This window comes from Macrobrachium rosenbergii, chromosome 29 (assembly GCF_040412425.1).
Source record: "Macrobrachium rosenbergii isolate ZJJX-2024 chromosome 29, ASM4041242v1, whole genome shotgun sequence".
Taxonomy (NCBI): Eukaryota; Metazoa; Arthropoda; class Malacostraca; order Decapoda; family Palaemonidae; genus Macrobrachium; species Macrobrachium rosenbergii.
The window spans coordinates 1,213,786-1,231,131 of NC_089769.1; the positions used below are offsets into that span (position 1 = coordinate 1,213,786).

Consider the following 17,346-nt stretch of genomic DNA (forward strand, 5'->3'; position numbering starts at 1 on the left):
AATTTCCTTACTATTGTCTCTTAACTGGGCAATGATTGAAAGAGAAAGAGCTGGAATGAAGGTAATGCCAACTTTCTTTCCAGAGGGAGGAATTATCAGAATGGAAGTGAGGTTAGTGTCACTTGCTAAAATAATGAAAATTGTTCTATTTTGCTTGGTAAAAACATAGAGAATCGGCCTCAGACCTAGAACGATATTTCAAACACAGCAAATGTTGCCGATGTAAACTCTATACAGTCAGTATATAATAAAGAATATATACAAAAATAAAACGATCTTATTATTTGCTTTTAGAGAAAGTCAGGCCAGGGGCTTCTAGTATTTCATGAAAATTTAGAGGCAGTGTCAATCCTCACATATTCTGAAATTAATTGATCATCAGACCTTTTTATTTTATATATGAACATATTATTTTAAATATATATCTGTTACTATATACAAAACTTGTACTCAAGATGTAAGTTGAAAGTTAACTTACTGTTAGCCATTCAAGGTTAATATTGTCTACAATGTAACCAAGCTGAAGTAAGTGAATTTTAATGCAGAAGGAAGGAAAATAAATGAAAGATTTATCTGAATGCTGAAGTGGTGTATTTAATTTACCATACAGTGATTTGAGGAGTAAATACTTAAACCAGATTTCTTATTTCTTATATCAGAGCAAAGTCTAAAGCACACATCAATAATTCCATGATCAATGATTTTAATCTTTCATGTCCAGCCGTGCTCAGAGAATTTCATGTAGTTCTTCAGTGGTTCACCCAATGCGTTGACAGTTCTCACGGCCTTGGACAAGTTACAGAACTTGCTATGTATGAATTTATCCAAGAGAGATAGTCTGAAAAAAAAAATAATGAAAAATGAATTTAGTACATTTCCAAAACATCCCTATGATCATTATGACGGTGACAGTGCCCTTCGCCTTACTTTTACGATAATTAGTTTTGAAAGTTGCTCCTTGACAATATGGATCACCCTTGACTTAAAACTTTCTTTTCACTTGCAAGCAAAAGAATTCATGATTACTTGACAATGAACATTGAGATTTGTGTTCTTAAGTGAAGAATTTGTGTTAGTTTAACTTGCTGATGTTTTCTGTGTGATATTGCAATCATACATTAATTTAGCTGTTGAAAGTCACTTTGGTTTGGAACTTTCATCTCTTTTAAAAGATGTTGAAATACTTTCTTTCATTATAATTGCGTGTTCATTTTCTAACATATTTCCAGTAATTTTTCTTAACTGAGAATTTAGTCTCCAATATTTCTCTCGCTCTTAATTGCTTATCTGTTTGGTCTAGAAACAACATTTCAATTATATTTAATAGTCAACCTTTACACTGCAAACTGCCACAATTCTCTCTGTTCTTTGGCGAGAGATTGCTGTGAAAATTTTGTTACTCATTTAATTTCCTCTCAACAATAATTCACATTTAATTCTTGCATGATTTACTTACTTGTCACTCGGGTATAGACCCCAGGATAATTAGGGAGGGCACAACCATAACCCCAGGAGGCAACTCCAATCATGACGTTGAATGTTTGAGCTGTGTTGCCTGGAGTTATTAGTGGTCCACCTGCGTCACCCTGAGAATGGAAAGTAATGTTTGGCATCATGAAAGTCACAGGACAGTGTGGAAAATTGTGTTTTTGTGGCCGGAACTTTTCATGGGGTGTTGGAAATCTTCATCTGTAGAAGTCTTTAAGCAGTTCCTCCAACGTGAAACTAAAAATGTTTGCATACTGAATCTACGTTAATTTTAAAATGTAAAGCGTATTGTTGACAACCCCCCTACCTGACAGGTATCTTTTCCTCCAGTAAGCAGACCAGCACAAATCATGTTTGCTGTGATGGCAATACCATATGACAGTCGGCATTGGGTATTAGTCAGTGTTGGCACCGTCACCTTTTGTAGTTCATTGGGTTGGATACCACCTGCAGTGTTATGAAGCTATGAATTACTGTTACACTTGAAGGTAGAATCAAAAAAGAAAAATATTCCAAAACAATGAGATACCAGAAGGAAATGATTCAAGAAAAAATGACCCCTTACATTGTTGCTGTGTTAACTTTGATTATCATGGCACTCTCCTCATGGTATATGTTAAAAATCCAATTGAATTACTGATGTTAAATCCTTAAACAATGAGGACAGTAGTTTTTATCAAGGTTTAATGACCTCACATTTTTTTTTAGTAATATTCCATGATTTACATGAGAAAAGGGGTCTCATTTTACTCTTAAAACATGATGATCATAAAAATAACAATATTCCAGTGTTGACTGTGCAGAAGAGAGGATGCACTTCGGATGATGAAAGACAACGATTTTTTCACAATTTCTTCGTGCTGTGTCAAACAAAGACCATGAAAATGTGCAAAGTTTATCAGCAGAGACAGCAATATTATTCTCTAGAAAGCAAGGTTTCTAATGACAATAGTAACATGAAATGAGCTCAGTAAACAGGATGTACATTAGTTCATTAGAGATAGTGGAGAGAAATTACAGAGACTAGCAGAGGAGTTTGGAAGCAGTACAGTATTCATAAGAGGAGATAGTTGAGAGGAAGTGTGTAGAATCATACCAAAGGTAGTTGTTCCCCATCCAGTAATTACGGCATTCACATTTTCGTATAAATTGCCTGCATCTGGGAGACACACAGGAGCGATCTTGTTGTCAGGTTGGAAAGTAATTGGAGTCGCAAGTTTGATCAATGCGATGTCGTTGTCCACAGAGCTAAGGATGTAACTTGGATGGATGATGATCTGCAAGAACACAGATAGGTCAGAACTACTATACTATCACAGGGCACATTATTTGGACATTTCTGAGATACTTGTCATTAAATGCAGCTATGCTTTCACATCAGAAAGGTTATATGGAAGTTATTTGGCCTAGTGTATTTCCATTTACATTTGTTTTCAGGAAAACAAACAAAAACAAGTTCTGACGCAGGAAAAACCTATTTTTGGTAGGCGCTGTGAGTCCTCAAAGGAACAAGTCCAACCTTACGTCTAGCAGACTTTTTCTTAGGCTGGGACTTTGTTTGGCTACTCTTTGCAGCCAGCTATCTGTTCCCAACAGCACTCAAACCAGAATAAGGAAGGATCTGAGAAGATTCCTTACACAGCCCAGCTTTTCCAGACAACAGCTGGAACGAAGCTTGGGCCTGTTACAGTTTGGGTCAATGATAGATCTAATCCTGAGACTGCAACTGTAGGATTTAAAGTCTGGCTCTCACACGCCACGAAAAGGCTTTGAGACCACCTTCATCTGAAAATGGGAAGATACTCTGTCCATGGACCTGGAAGGGATCTCTTGCAAACAGGTCGACCCGACACCACCATTCGTACGAGTGATAATACATACGGACGCCTCCTTAACAGGTTGGGAAGGCCATTGAGAGGATTGTCGGTTAGGGGGAAGATGGTCACCTACCCTGGGGCTATTGGCTGTCTTTCCATCTCAAAAAATTGAAACCTCCAAAAGGGACCCACATTTTGTTGGTCCTAGACAATATGGCTGCAGTCTTATATTAAGAGGTTAGGCTCATGCTGAGCTTCTCTCAGTCAGTAAATGCCAACATGCTTCCATAATCCGGAAGTGGGCCAGTTTGCCACATACAAGGACTGTCAACTTCCAATGTACAGTATGTGTCTCTTAACCTGGACATTCAGGCAACAGCAAGAGATGCATGCCTACAAGACTGGAACAAATGGAAGATGATATAGTATACCTTTTCCCTTCACTGTCCCAGATTTTGAAAACTTTGAACAATCTTTTTGCTTTCAGATGGACTGTTTGCCTAGTAGCCCTGAATGAGCCAAACAGTCATTGGTTCCTTATTTCTTCAACAACAGGCAAGGGAATAGATTCCAATGTCATCCATTGTTCTATCCCAGACAGGAGGAGGGGAAGTCATTTATGCATCCTCCTTTTTGAGCTGTGACCTTCATATGGAATTTTAAATCTAGTCTACCATGAAGATTATTCACATCACAATGCTAGGTACCTAGTGCAAAAACTGAGGACTTCATCTGTCCAGCAGACCAGTCTGTATGGAAAATGTGGTTAGATTACCTCAACACTGAGAGCCCAGTTGAATTCTGTTAAAACAGGTTTACAATTTTAATCTTTTGAAGTCAAGCACCTTGCTATTTCAACAATCATGGCATACAAGGCAGCATTGACGGAACCCTTGCTTATGGCTTTGGAATTGACTATAATATTGAAATTGTTAATTCTGTTCTCCAGTCTTTTACACTGCAAAGGTTAGCTCCTACAAAGTTTCCCATTACCTGGTCCCTGAATAAGGTTCTTAGACTGCTGTCATCCCCTCAGTTCATGGGCCCAATACAGCTGTAACTCATATGCTGCAAATGGCAGCCATCTTGACTGCTTTGGCATCAGGAGCTCAGATCAGCATACTGGGCTCTCTTAGACAAGAGCAGCATTTCACAACTCATACACCTAGTTGTCATTTACTGTTGTGTCCTGTACTACCATTCCTGGCCAAGAATGTGGACTTTTTAAAGGGGAAATCCCTTTTCTGATGAAGGAACTCAGTATTTCATATAAAATATCATGCCTGGCTAAGCACTTAAGGTTTACCTAGATGTCACGGCAAACAACCCAGATGGTCCTATTTTTAGTACACTTTAGCACAAACAAACCATTCTCTCTACATGAGCTAAGAATTATTCCTTTCCTAAGTTGCATGGCATCCAAAAGGTGAGTACATCATTAACCTTCTTCATAAATGGTTCCTTTGAAGAAGTCTTCGAGTGTATGGAGTGGTTATTAGAGGCAGTTTTCCTGCACCGGTGAAGGCGAAATAATCCTGCAGCCATACCTGACAATTAGGCAAGTCAGTGTAGAACCACAGTGGATAATACATTTATAGGTTCGTGTGTCTCCTGTTCTGTATTGCTAGAGCCTAATCGGTATCCGGAATAAAGAAAACATTTAATAACCTGTGACTTTACCTTGAACAAAAAATTCCTGAAACACTATTGCCTTGAGAATGGTGGTAATGCTGAGATATTGCTGGGGAAGGCGCAATAATCCCTAAGCCAGACCCGACATAATTAGGTAAATCACCTTTGAACCACAAAGAATCATACATATGCTATTGGTTTGTGTGTTGTTTTTTTTTATTGCCAAACCCTATTAGTATCTGGAATAAAGAAAATGGTTAATAACCTGTGGCTATATCTCGGAGCAAAAATTAATCTGGGTTGTTGGGATTTATTTTTTTAGGAGCTAAGCCATTTTGTCACCTGTCAATTTCTTTTATAAGCTCCTTTGAGAACGACAGCAGCTACACTATCAAAAATCAGGTTTTGATGAAGGAAAAACCTATTTTTGGTAGCCGCTGTGAGTCCTCAAACCCAACTACTTTCCCTGATGTAAAGGCATGGGACTGTGGTGAACATCTATCTTGCACAGACATGGTGTGTATGAAAATGGCTTCCGACTTATGTTGTTGTCACATCTGTGCAGGGGAGACGTAGTGAAAGCCGAGGCAGTCATTGTAGGACAGGGGATAGCGCCTGCCTGTCCTGAGTCCTTTATATTCTATCACTGTGCCAACAAGCACTATTCTGGCCAAGACCAACTGTAAGAGAATTCTTTGTAATTGATTGGCCTGTCTTATGAAGCTGCGGTTGACTGATTGTCTTATTTATTTCTAAAAAAATTGTTTTTTATCAGTTTTATGTCCCAATAACCAGTGGTATAACTACATACTTGAGATGCTATGATTCTTTGTGTTACAGTACTTTCAGATGTTGTGGCCCAGTTGTGCTCTCCAACTACAACATTGACACTTGATGCAGCAACTCTGAAAAATTAATAGGACTATTATTAGGATTGACAACAGGCTTTTATGTGTGGAAGAAGATGAAGTATCATCTTGAGGTTCACTTTTTCTTTAATAAGGAATAGTATCGTCTAGGTTAAATTTTTGTTTAATAGGGCAATTGTTTTAATATTTTTCTTAGAAGGTCAGTTGGACTTTTGATGAGATGTTTAGTACTGGAGCAGGAGGTTAGATCTGAAACACTGAACAGTTTTTTTTTTGATGGATTGAGATGCATAAATTTAAGAGATAAGGTTTTAAACAATGGTTGACTTGTTCAGAATACTCATAATGAGCTCTTAAACCATAGAGGTTTTACCTAAGAAGGGAACAAAGGTTAAAGATGAAAAAATACATATCTTATTCAGAACATGTTACTGGAATTAAGATCCAAAAGCAAGTTGTGTTTGTTGCAAGGCTAGAATGAAATGAAATCCCAAATACTGGAATGGGGGTTCATAAATGTGGAATGGACGATGACTGTGTGATTCAGGTGAGAACGCATTGATTAAAATAAGGAAGGTAGATTCTTACCCAATGACACAGTGAGCTGTGCTGTTACGATCCACTGGTTTGAGACGATAGATCCACCACAGTATGGTTTAGTTCCTGGAAGCTGATGTCAGTCCAACTTGCCAAGGAAATTCGTTAACTGTCGTTGTCTGTCCCAACTATCCTAATTATAGGATTTCACTACGTGATTCTACACAAGAGGATTGTTTATTTAACATCACTAAAGAATATATAACTTCGCAGGAACCTTTTATTGGTAAAGTTATGGAGATAGCTATAGACAGTGTGATCACATTTAATAGTCAGGCTAAGAGTGGGGGAAAATCTTGAAGTGGTAGGGACATATGAGACTGTTTTGAGAGCTTTTTATAAGGAAGGGAATTTTTCCCTACTTCCATATCACTGAATTGAAGCAACCCATTGTTTAAGTTAATCTAAAGAAATGAAAAAACTTATCTTCCTACATTAAGCCCACCAAATAAGACTTGACGAGGGAAGACAAATTTTGGACTTAATGTGTATAGTTCTGTTCGGTTTAGGCTATTGCACCAAAGGCTGTCTTAATACTTAGGTACAGAACAGGTTCGTCTGTGCGGGCATGTGCCAAGAGCCTCTGCTTTAAGAGACAGCTAAGAAAAGTGAGAGAAAAATGGTTAGGGAAACTGTATGATGACACTTTGTCCTTGCCCTGTTTGGAATGACACTCAGAATATGTAAGCAAAGCAGAAGATTTTTAATGAAATAAACTGAGAGAGAGAGAGAGAGAGAGAGAGAGAGAGAGAGAGAGAGAGAGAGAGAGAGAGAGAGAGAGTCCCTATCCCCGAGAGAACAGGTTCGCTAGAAATGACCACATTCCTGCAGTAATTTCGGAGAGAAGAAGAAGAAGAACCGATCCTGAATTAAGTGTAATACCGTTTACTTACTGCACATGAAAGGCGTGTGTAGTTGTTGTTGCTGTTGTCGGCGTATGTTAGTTGATGTCGATGAAGTTGTTACGCTGTTGGTGTAGCTGTTGTTGTCGAGGTTACACGGCGTGGTTGTTGAAGTTGATGCCTAAGTTGTTGACGCGTGGTTGTTGGTGTAGTTGTTGTTGCTGGGTCAAGGTTGTTGCTGGCGGGTTGTTGGCTTTCGATGTCGGCGAAGTTGTTGACGGGTTGCTGGTGCGTAGCTGTTGCTGTCGAGGTTGTTGTTGACGTGGGTTGTTGAAGTTGATGTCGGGTTGTTGACGTGGTTGTTGGTGTAGTTGTTGCTGTCTATAGGCTGTTGTCGGCGCCGGTTGTTGAAGTTGATGTCGATGAAGTTGTTGACGTGGTTGTTGGTGTACGTTGCTTGTCGAGGTTGTTGCTGACGTGGTTGTTGGTGTAGCTGTTGCCGTCGGAGGCTGTTGCTGGTGGTTGTTGAAGCGATGTCATGAAGCTGTTGACGTGGTTGTTGGTGTAGCTGTTGTTGTCGAGGTTGTTGCTGATGGTTGTTGGTAGTTGTTATTGTTGGTCGAGGTTGTTGTCATGCGGGGTTGCTGCTGATGTCGGCGTAGTTGTTGACGGGTTGTTGGTGTAGCTGTTGCTGTCGAGTTGTTGTCTGGCGCGGTCGTTGCTGATGTCGAAGTTGTTGACGTATTGTTGGTGCAGTTGTTGCTGTTGCTGAGGTTGTTGTCGGCGTGGCTGTTGAAGCGATGTCTATGTAGTTGTTGGACGCGGGTTGTTGGTGTAGCTCGTTGTCGAAATAGAGGTTGTTGTTGATTGGCCGTTGGTGCAGTTGTTGTTGTCGAGGTTGTTTGTTGGCGTATTAGTTGAAGTTGATGTCAATGAAGTTGTTGACGGTTGCTGGTGCAGCTGTTGCTGTCGAGGTTGTCGGCGTGGTTGCTGAAGTTGATGTCGGTTGTTGGACGGTTGTTGGTGTAGTTGTTGTTGCTGTCTGAGGTTGCTCCAAGCGGGTTGTTGAAGTTGATGTCGATGAAGTTGTTGACGTGGTTGTTGGTGTAGCTGTTGTTGTCGAGGTTGTTGTTGACGTGGTTGTTGGTGTAGTTGTTGTTGTTGTCGAGGTTGTTGTCGGCGTGGTTGTTGAAGTTGATGTCGATGAAGTTGTTGACGTGGTTGTTGGTGTAGCTGTTGTTGTCGAGGTTGTTGTCGGCGTGGTTGTTGAAGTTGATGTCGAAGTTGTTGACGTGGTTGTTGGTGTAGTTGTTGCCGTCGCAGGTTGTTGCTACGCGGTTGTTGAAGCGATGTCGGCGAAGTTGTTGGACGTGGTTGTTGGGTGTATTGTTGTTGTTTATTGCTGGAGTGGTTGTTGAAGTGATGTTGATGAAGTTGTTGACGCTTGTTGGTGTAGCGCTGTTGCTGTCGCAGGTTGTTGTCGGCGCGGATGCTGGTTGATGTCGGCGAAGTTGTTGACGTGGTTGCTGGTGCAGCTGTTGTTGTCGCAGGTGCTGTTTGCCCGCGTGATGTTGAAGCTGATGCTCATGAAATTGTTGACGCTTGTTGGTGCAGCTGCTGTTGTCGAGGTTGTTGTCGGCGTGATGTTGAAGGAGGTCGATGTGAAGTTGTTGACGCTGTTGGTGTAGCTGTTGTGTTGTTGAGGTTGTTGTCATGCGGATGCTGAAGTTGACGTCGATGAAGTTGTTGACGTGGTTGTTGGTGTGTAGCTGTTGCTGTCGAGGTTGTCAGTGTGATGCTAGTTGACGTCGGTTAGTTGTTGACATTGCTTCAGTAGCTAAGGTTGTCGAGGTTGTTGTCATGCGACGTTAGTTGGCGTCACAGCTGTTGGACGGCTGTTGGTGTAGCTGTTGCCTAGGTTGTTGTCGCAGCGTGGATGTTGAAGTTGATGTCGATGTAGTTGTTAACGCTGTTGGTGTAGCTGTTGTTGTCGCAGGTTGTTGTCATGTGATGCTGAAGTTGATGTGGCGAAGGTTGTTGACGGGTTGTTGGTGTAGCTGTTGTTGTCGAGGTTATTGTCGCGATGCTGAAGTTGATGTCGATGAAGCTGTTGGACGCTAAGCTGGTAGCTGCCGCCGAGGTTGTTGGTCGGGGCGTGATGTTGAAGTTGATGTCGATGAAGTTGTTGACGGTTGTTGGTGTAGCGTTGTTGTCGGTGATGTTGAAGTTGATGTCATGAAGTTGTTGACGCTGTTGGTGTTAAGGTTTATGACGTTGTCGGCGTAATGTTGAAGTTGATGTCGGCGAAGTTGTTGATCGCAGTAGCTGTTGTTGTCGAGGTTGTTGTCGGCGTGGATGCTGGAAGTTGATGTCTATGAAGTTGTTGACGTGGTTGTTGGTGCAGTCGTTGTTGTTTCCAGGTTGTTGTCATGCGGATGCTGGAAGCGATGTCGATGTAGTTGTTGACGTTTGTTGGTGCAGCTGTTGTTGCCGAGGTTGCTGTCGGCGTGATACGAAGCTGATGCTTCCATGGCTGTCGACGCTAAGGTTGGTGCAGCTGTTGTTGCTGAGGCTGTTGTCACGCGATGCTGGAAGCGATGTCGGCGAAGCTGTTGACGCGGTTGGTGTAGCTTGTTGTTGTCGAGGTTGCTGTCACGTGGGATGTTGAAGCGCTGATGTCGATGAAGTTGTTGGACGTGGGTTGTTGGGTGTGCAGTTGTTGCTGTCGAGGTTGTTGTCGTGGATGCTGGAAGATTACGAAGCTGTTGATGTTGTTGGTAACCGTTGTTGTCGAGGTTGTCGGGCGTGATGCTGAAGCTGATGTCATGGCTGTTGATCGCTGTTGGTGCAGCTGCTGTTGTCGAGGCTGTTGCTGGCGTGATGCTGAAGGTTGACGTGGTTGTTGGTGTAATGTCGTCGAGGCTGTTGTCAGCGTGGATGCTGGTTGATGTCGGCGAAGTTGTTGACGTTGTTGGTAGCTGTTGTCGAGGTTGTTGTCAGTGTGGATGTTGAAGCGATGCCTATGTAGTTGTTGGACGCTGTTGGTGTAACTGTTGTTGGTCTAGGTTGTTGGGTCGGCGTGAGATGCTGAAGCATGTCGGTGTAGTTGTTGGACGCTGTTTCAGTAGCTGTTGTTGTCGCAGGTTGTTGTCGTATGCGGATGCTGAAGCGACGTCGATGAAGTTGTTGACGTTGCTGGTGTAGCTGTTGCTGGTGGTAGCTGTTGTTGTTGAGGTTGTTGTCAGCGTGATGTTGAAGGATAACGGCGAAGTTGTTGGACGTGGTTGTTGGTGTAGCTGTTGTCGAGGCTACGTCGCGTGATGCGTTATACTACTGATGTCGATGAAGTTGTTGGACGCTTGTTGGTAACCGTTGCTGTCGCAGGTTGCTGTCGGCGTGATGCTGAAGCTGATGTCGGCGAAGTTGTTGGACGGGTTGTTGGGTGTAGCTGTTGCTGTCAAGGCTGTTGCTGGCGGATGTTGAAGTTGATGTCGATGTAGCTGTTGGACGTTTGTTGGTGTAGCTGTTGCCCAGGTTGTTGTCGGCGTGATGCTGGAAGCGATGTCTATTTGAAGTTGCTGACGTTGTTGCGTAGTTGTTGCTGTCGAGGCTGTTGTCTACGTGGATGCTGGTGCTGATGCCGATGAAGTTGCTGACGTTGCTGGTAGCTGTTGTTGCTCGCAGGTTGGTTGCTCCAGCGTGATGCTGAAGTTGATGTCGATGTAGCTGTTGACGGCTGGTGTAGCCGTTGCTGCCCCAGGCTGGTCGGCGTGATGCTGGGGTTGATGTCGGCGAAGTTGTTGACGGGTTGCTGGTGTAGCTGTTGTTGTCAGCGCCAGCTGATGTCGTATTGTGCTGTTGACGCTGTTGGTGTAGCTGTTGCTGTCGAGGTTGTTGTCGGCGTGATGCTGAAGCGATGTCGATAGTTGCTTGACGTGGTTGCTGGTGTAGCTGTTGGGTTGTCGAGGCTATTGTCGCGGATGCTGGAAGTTGATGTCAATGAAGCTGTTGACGTTGTTATAGCGTTGTTGCTGTCGAGGCTGTTGTCGGCGTGGATGCTGAAGCCGATGCCCACGTGCTGCTGGACGGGCTTGCTGTGCAGTGCTGCCCAGGCTTGTTGGTCAGCGGATGTTGAAGTTGATGTCACGGCGAAGTTGTTGGTATTGTCGGGCGTGGATGTTGAAGTTGATGTTTCCATGTAGCTGTTGACGTGGTTGTTGGTGTAGCGGTTGTTAATGGGCGTGATGTTGAAGTTGGATGTCGGCGTAGTTGTTGACGCTTGTTGCGTAGGTGTTGGTTGTTTGCGCTGTTGTCGGGCGGGATGCTGGAAGTTGATGTCAATGAAGTTGTTGACGCTGTTACGTAGCTGCTGTTGCCCAGGTTGTTGCTTGGCGTGATGCTGAAGCGATGTCGATGAAGGTTGACGGGTTGTTGGTGCAGCATTGTTGTCTATGTTGCTGTTACGGATGTTGGAAGTTGATGTCGGCGAAGTTGTTGACGTTGTTGGTGTAGCTGTTGCTGTCGCAGGTTGTTGTCGTATGCGATGCTGAAGTTGATGTCGATGAAGCTGTTGACGGTTGGTGTAGCTGCTGCTGTCGCAGGTTGCTGTCAGCGTGGATGTTGGTTGATGTCATGAAGTTGTTGATTGCTATGTAGCCGTTGTTGTCGAGGTTGCTGTCGGTGTGGGTTGAGGCTGATGTCGATGAAGCTGTTGACGCTAAGTTGGTGTATCTGGTTGTTGTCGAGGTTGTTGCCCATGCGGATGCTGGCGTTGATGTCGGCGAAGTTGTTGACGGGTTGTTGGTGCAGCTGTTGTCGTCGAGGTTAAGCTGTCGGCGTGGATGTTGAAGTTGATGTCGATGAAGTTGTTGACGTTGTTGGTGTAGCTGTTGTCGGCGGATGTTGAAGCGATGTCGTATGTAGTTGTTGGACGTGGTTGTTGGTGCGTAGCTGTTGTTGTCGAGGTTAAGGTCATGCGTGGGATGTTTGTGCTGATGTCGATGAAGCGTTGGACGCTTTGTTGGTAGCTGCTGTTGTCGCAGGTTGTTGTCGGGCGTGGGATGCTGGAAGTTGATATCGGCGAAGTTGTTGACGTGGTTGTTGCTGGTGTAGCCGCCGCCGAGGTTGTCAGCGATGCTGAAGCCATGTCGATGAAGTTGCTGGACGTGGTTGTTGGTGTAGCTGTTGCTGTCGCAGGTTGTTGTCGGTGGATGCTGAAGTTGATGCTCATGAAGTTGTTGGTAGCTGTTGTTGTCGGCGTGATGTTAGTTGATGGTCGGCGAAGTTGTTGACGTGGTTGTTGGTGTAGCGGTTGTTGTCGGCGTGATGTTGAAGCTGATGTCGATGAAGTTGTTGACGTTGCTGGTGGTGTTATTGCTTCAGGCTGCTGTCACGGGATGCTGAAGCTGATGTCTATGAAGTTGTTGACGCTTTGTTGGTGTAGCTTGTTGTTGTCGTAGTTGTTGCTGGCGTGGATGTTGAAGTTGATGTCGATGAAGTTGTTGACGTGGTTGTTGGTGTATTGTTGTTGTCGAGGTTGTTGTTGGCGTGGGATGTTGAAGCTGATGTCGATGAAGTTGTTGGACGTGTTGGTAGCTGTTGTTGTTTAGGTTGTTGTCGGCGTGATGTTGCTGGAAGGATGTTGATGTAGTTGTTGACGTGGTTGTTGGTGTAGCTGTTGTTGTCGAGGTTGTTGTCAGCGTGGATGTTGAAGTTGATGTCGATGAAGTTGTTGACGTTGTTGGTGTAGCTGTTGTTGTCGAGGTTGTTGTCGGTGTGGATGTTGAGGTTGATGTCGGCGAAGCTGTTGACGCTGTTGGTATCTGTTGTTGTTTGAGGTTGTTGTCGGGCGTGGATGTTGGAAGTTGATGTCGGCGAAGTTGTTGACGGGTTGTTGCGTAGCTGTTGTTGTCGAGGTTGTTGTTGGCGTGGATGCTGAAGTTGATGTCTATGAAGCGTTGACGTTTGTTGGTGTAGCTGTTGTCATGCGGATGTTGAAGTTGATGTGCTCATGAAGTTAAGGACGCGGGTTGCTGGGTGTAGCTGTTGTTGTTTCCAGGCTGTTGTCGGGCGTATGTTGGAAGCGATGTCGATGGCTGCTGACGTTGTTGGTGTAGCTGTTGTTAATGAGGTTGTTGTCGGCGGATGCTGAAGCCGGATGTCTATGAAGTTGTTGACGCGGTTGGTGGAAGCTGTTGTTGTTTCCAGGTTGTTGTCGGCGTGATGCTGAAGTTGATGTCGATGAAGTTGCTGACGGGCTGTTGGTGTAGCTGTTGCCTGCGCTGTTGTCGGGCGTGATGCTGCTGATGTCGATGAAGTTGTTGATGCTGTTGGTGTAACTGTTGCCGAGGTTAGTTGTCAGCGTGATGTTGAAGTGATGTCGATGTAGTTGTTGACGTGGTTGTTGGTGTAGCCGTTGCTGGTCGCGTTGCTGTTGGCGGGATGTTGAAGCTGATGCCTATGAAGTTGTCATCGCTTGCTGGTGCAGCCGTTGTCGTTTCCAGGTTGTTGTCATGCGATGCTGAAGCGATGTCGGCGAAGTGTTGACGCTGTTGGTAGCTGTTGCTGTCTTATGTTGTCGGTCGGCGCGGATGCTGGAAGTTAAGGTCGGCGAAGTTGTTGACGTGGTTGTTGGTGTAGCGTTGTTGCCTACGCGATGCTGAAGTTGATGTCGGCGAAGTTGTTGATTTGTTATACGGCTTGTTGCCCAGGTTGTTGTCAGGATGCTGAAGCGATGTCTATGAAGTTGTTGGACGCTATGCTGGTAGCCGTTGCTGTCGATGAAGGCTGACGCTTGCTGGTGTAGCCGTTGCTTGTCGAGGATGTTGTTACGCGGATGCTGGAAGTTGATGACGATAGTTGTTGGACGCGGCTGTTGGTGTAGCTGCTGCTGCCTGCGGTTGTTATCGGCGTGGATGTTGAAGTTGATGTCGGCGAAGGTTGACGTTGGTAGCTAAGGTTACCAGTTTGTTGCCCATGCGGATGCTGAAGTTGATGTCATGAAGTTGCTGGACGTAGTTGTTGGTGTAGCTGTTGTTGTCGAGGTTGTTGGTCGCATGCGTGGATGTTGGTTGATGTCGATGAAGTTGTTGACGTTGCAGCTGTTGTTGTCGCAGGTTGTCATGATGTTGAAGTTGATCGGCGAAGTTGCTGACGTGGTTGTTGGTGTAGCTGTTGTTGTCGAGGTTGTTGTCGGGCGTGGATGCTGAAGTTGATGTCATGCTGTTGACGTTGTTGGTGTAGCTGTTGTTGTCGAGGTTGGTGTCGGCGTGGTTGTTGGTGCTGTTGCTTCTGTCAAGTTGGTTGTTGGTGTAGCTGTTGTTGTCGAGGTTGTTGGTTTGGCGGGATGTTGAAGTTGATGTCGATGAAGTTGTTGACGCTTGTTGGCGTAGCTGTTGTTGTTTAGGTTGTTGGTCGGCGTGATGTTGAAGCTGATGTCGGCGAAGTTGTTGGACGTGGTTGTTGGTGTAGCGAAGGTTGTCGGCGTGATGTTGAAGCGATGTCGATGAAGCTGTTGACGCTGCTGGTGCAGCTGTTGCTGTCGCAGGTTGGTCGCATGCGGATGCTGAAGGGGATGTCGATGAAGTTGTTGACGCTGTTGGTGTAGCCGTTGTTGCCGCAGGTTGCTGTCACGTGGATGTTGAAGTTGATGTCGATGAAGTTGTTGACGCTGTTGGTGTAGCTGTTGCTGTTTATGTTGTTGTCGTATGCGATGCTGAAGTTGATGTCATGAATTGTCGACGTTGTTGGTGTAGCTGTTGTTGTCGAGGCTGTTGTCGGGCGTGATGTTGGTTGATGTTTGATGAAGTTGTTGACGTGGTTGTTGGTGTAGCTGTTGTTGTCGCAGGTTGTTGTCGCGCGTGATGTTGAAGTGATGTCGATAGAAGTGTTGACGCGTGTTGGTGTAAATGTTGCTGTCGCAGGTTGTTGTCGGGCGTGATGTTGAAGCTGATGTCGGCGAAGTTGTTGACGGGTTGTTGGTATTGTTGTTGTCGAGGTTGTCGCATGCGGATGTTGGAAGTTGATGTCAATGAAGTTGTTGACGTTGCTGGTGTAGTCATGTTGTCGCAGGTTGTTGTCGCATGCGGGATGCTGAAGTTGATGCCCATTTAGTTGTTGACGCTTGGTTGGTGCAGCCGCGGTTGTCGCAGGCTGCGTCATGCGATGTTAGTTGATGTCATGAAGTTGTTGACGTGTAGTTGCTGGTGTAGCTGTTGTCGAGGTTGTTGTCGGGCGTGGATGTTGAAGTTGATGTCGGCGAAGTTGTTGACGCGTTGGTGCAGCTGTTGTTGTCGGCGGTTAAGGTCGGGCGTGATGTTGAAGTTGATGTTTACGAAGTTGTTGACGGGTTGCTGGTGTAGCTGTTGCTGTCGCAGGTTGTTGTCGGCATGGGATGCTGGAAGTTGATGTCAACAGCTGTTGACGTTGCTGGTAGCTGTTGTTGTCGCGTTGTTGTCGGCGTGATGTTGGAAGTTGATGTCGGCGAAGTTGTTGACGTTGTTGGTGTAGCTGTTGTTGGTGTAGCTGTTGAGGTTGTTGTCGGCGTGGATGTTGAAGTTGATGTCGATGAAATTGTTGACATGGTTGTTGGTGTAGCTGTTGTTGTCGAGGTTGTTGTCGGCGTGGATGTTGAAGTTGATGTCGATGAAGTTGTTGACGTTGTTGGTGTAACTGTTGTTGTCGAGGTTGTTGTCGGCGTGATGTTGCTGATGTCGCGAAGCAGTTGAGGTTGCTGGTAGCTGTTGCTGTCAAGGTTGTTGTTGGCGGATGCTGTGCTGATGTCGATGAAGTTGTTGACGCGTTGGTGTAGCTGTTAAGTTGTCGAGGTTGTTGTCGGGCGTGATGCTGAAGCTGATGCTCCATAGTTGCTGACGTTGCTGGTGTAGCTGTTGTTGTCGGCGTGGGATGTTGAAGCTGAGTTGATGAAGTTGTTGACGCGGTTGGTGTAGCTGTTGCTGTCGCAGGTTGCTGTACGGCGTGATGCTGGAAGATGTCGGCGAAGTTGCTGTTGACGGGAATGTTGGCAGCCGTTGTTGTCAAGGATGCTGAAGCGATGTCTATGAAGTTGTTGACGTTGTTGGTGTAGCGCTAAGGTTGTCGAGGTTGTTGTCAGCGTGATGTTGAAGTTGATGTCGGCGTGTTGTTGACTTGTTGGTAGCTGCTGTTGTCGGCGCGATGTTGAGGTTGATGTCTTTCCATGAAGTTGTTGACGTGGTCGTTAGTAATGTTGTTACCCCAGGTTGTTGTCGGGCGTGATGCTGAAGTTGATATCGATGAAGTTGTTGACGCTTGTTGGTGTAGCTGCTGTTGTCGAGGTTGTTGTCTCATGCGTGGATGTTGAAGCGATGTCGATGAAGTTGCTGACGTATTGTTGGTGTAGCTGTTGCTGTCGGCGGGGTTGCTGTCGGCGTGGATGCTGAAGTTGATGTCGATGAAGCTGTTGACGTTGTTGGTGTAGCTGTTGTTGTCGGGCGTGGATGTTGAAGTTGATGTTGATGGTTGTTGACGTGGTTGTTGGTAGCTGTTGTTGTCGGTGCTGTTGTCGCGGATGTTGAAGTTGATGTCGATTTAGTTGTTGACGCTTGTTGGTGTAGCGCTGTTGCTGTCTACGTGATGTTGAAGTTGATGTCGATGAAGCGATGTGGTTGTTGGTGAATGTTGTTGTCTGCGGTTGTCGGCGCATGTTGAAGCGATGGGTCGATGAAGTTGTTGACGCGGCTGTTGGTGCAGCTGCTGCTGTCGAGGTTGGCGCCCGGGCGTGATGCTGAAGTTGATGCTCTATGAAGTTGTTGACGTTGTTGGTGCAATCCGTTGTTGTTTCCAGGTTGCTGTCGGCATGGATGTTGGAAGTTGATGTCGATAGTTGCTGGACGGTTGTTGCGTAGCTGTTGTTGTCGCAGGTTGTTGGTCGGGCGCGCGGATGTTGAAGCTGATGTCGGCGAAGTTGTTGACGTTGTTGGTGTAGCTGTTGTTGTCGGCGGATGTTGAAGCTGATGTCGATGAAGTTGTTGACGTTGTCGAGGTTGTTGTCGGCGTGATGTTGAAGTGATGGTCGGCGTAGCTGTTGGACGGGATGTTATGTAGCTGCTAAGGTCGAGGTTG

At 45.3% G+C, this 17,346-nt stretch overlaps 1 protein-coding gene across 1 annotated transcript in view; it reads right to left on the reverse strand.

Annotated features, from left to right (window-relative positions):
• Window positions 1-220: 220 nt before the first annotated feature.
• LOC136854319 (serine proteinase stubble-like) overlaps window positions 221-17,346 on the reverse strand; it is a 54,624-nt gene continuing 37,498 nt past the window's right edge. Inside the window, exons 5-8 of the mRNA XM_067130616.1 lie at window positions 2,585-2,765; window positions 1,796-1,935; window positions 1,457-1,586; window positions 221-838 (exon numbers count right to left, since the gene is read on the reverse strand). Coding sequence (XP_066986717.1) covers window positions 780-838; window positions 1,457-1,586; window positions 1,796-1,935; window positions 2,585-2,765 — 510 coding nt within the window. The 3' untranslated portion in view covers window positions 221-779. The remainder of the gene's footprint in view (window positions 839-1,456; window positions 1,587-1,795; window positions 1,936-2,584; window positions 2,766-17,346) is intronic.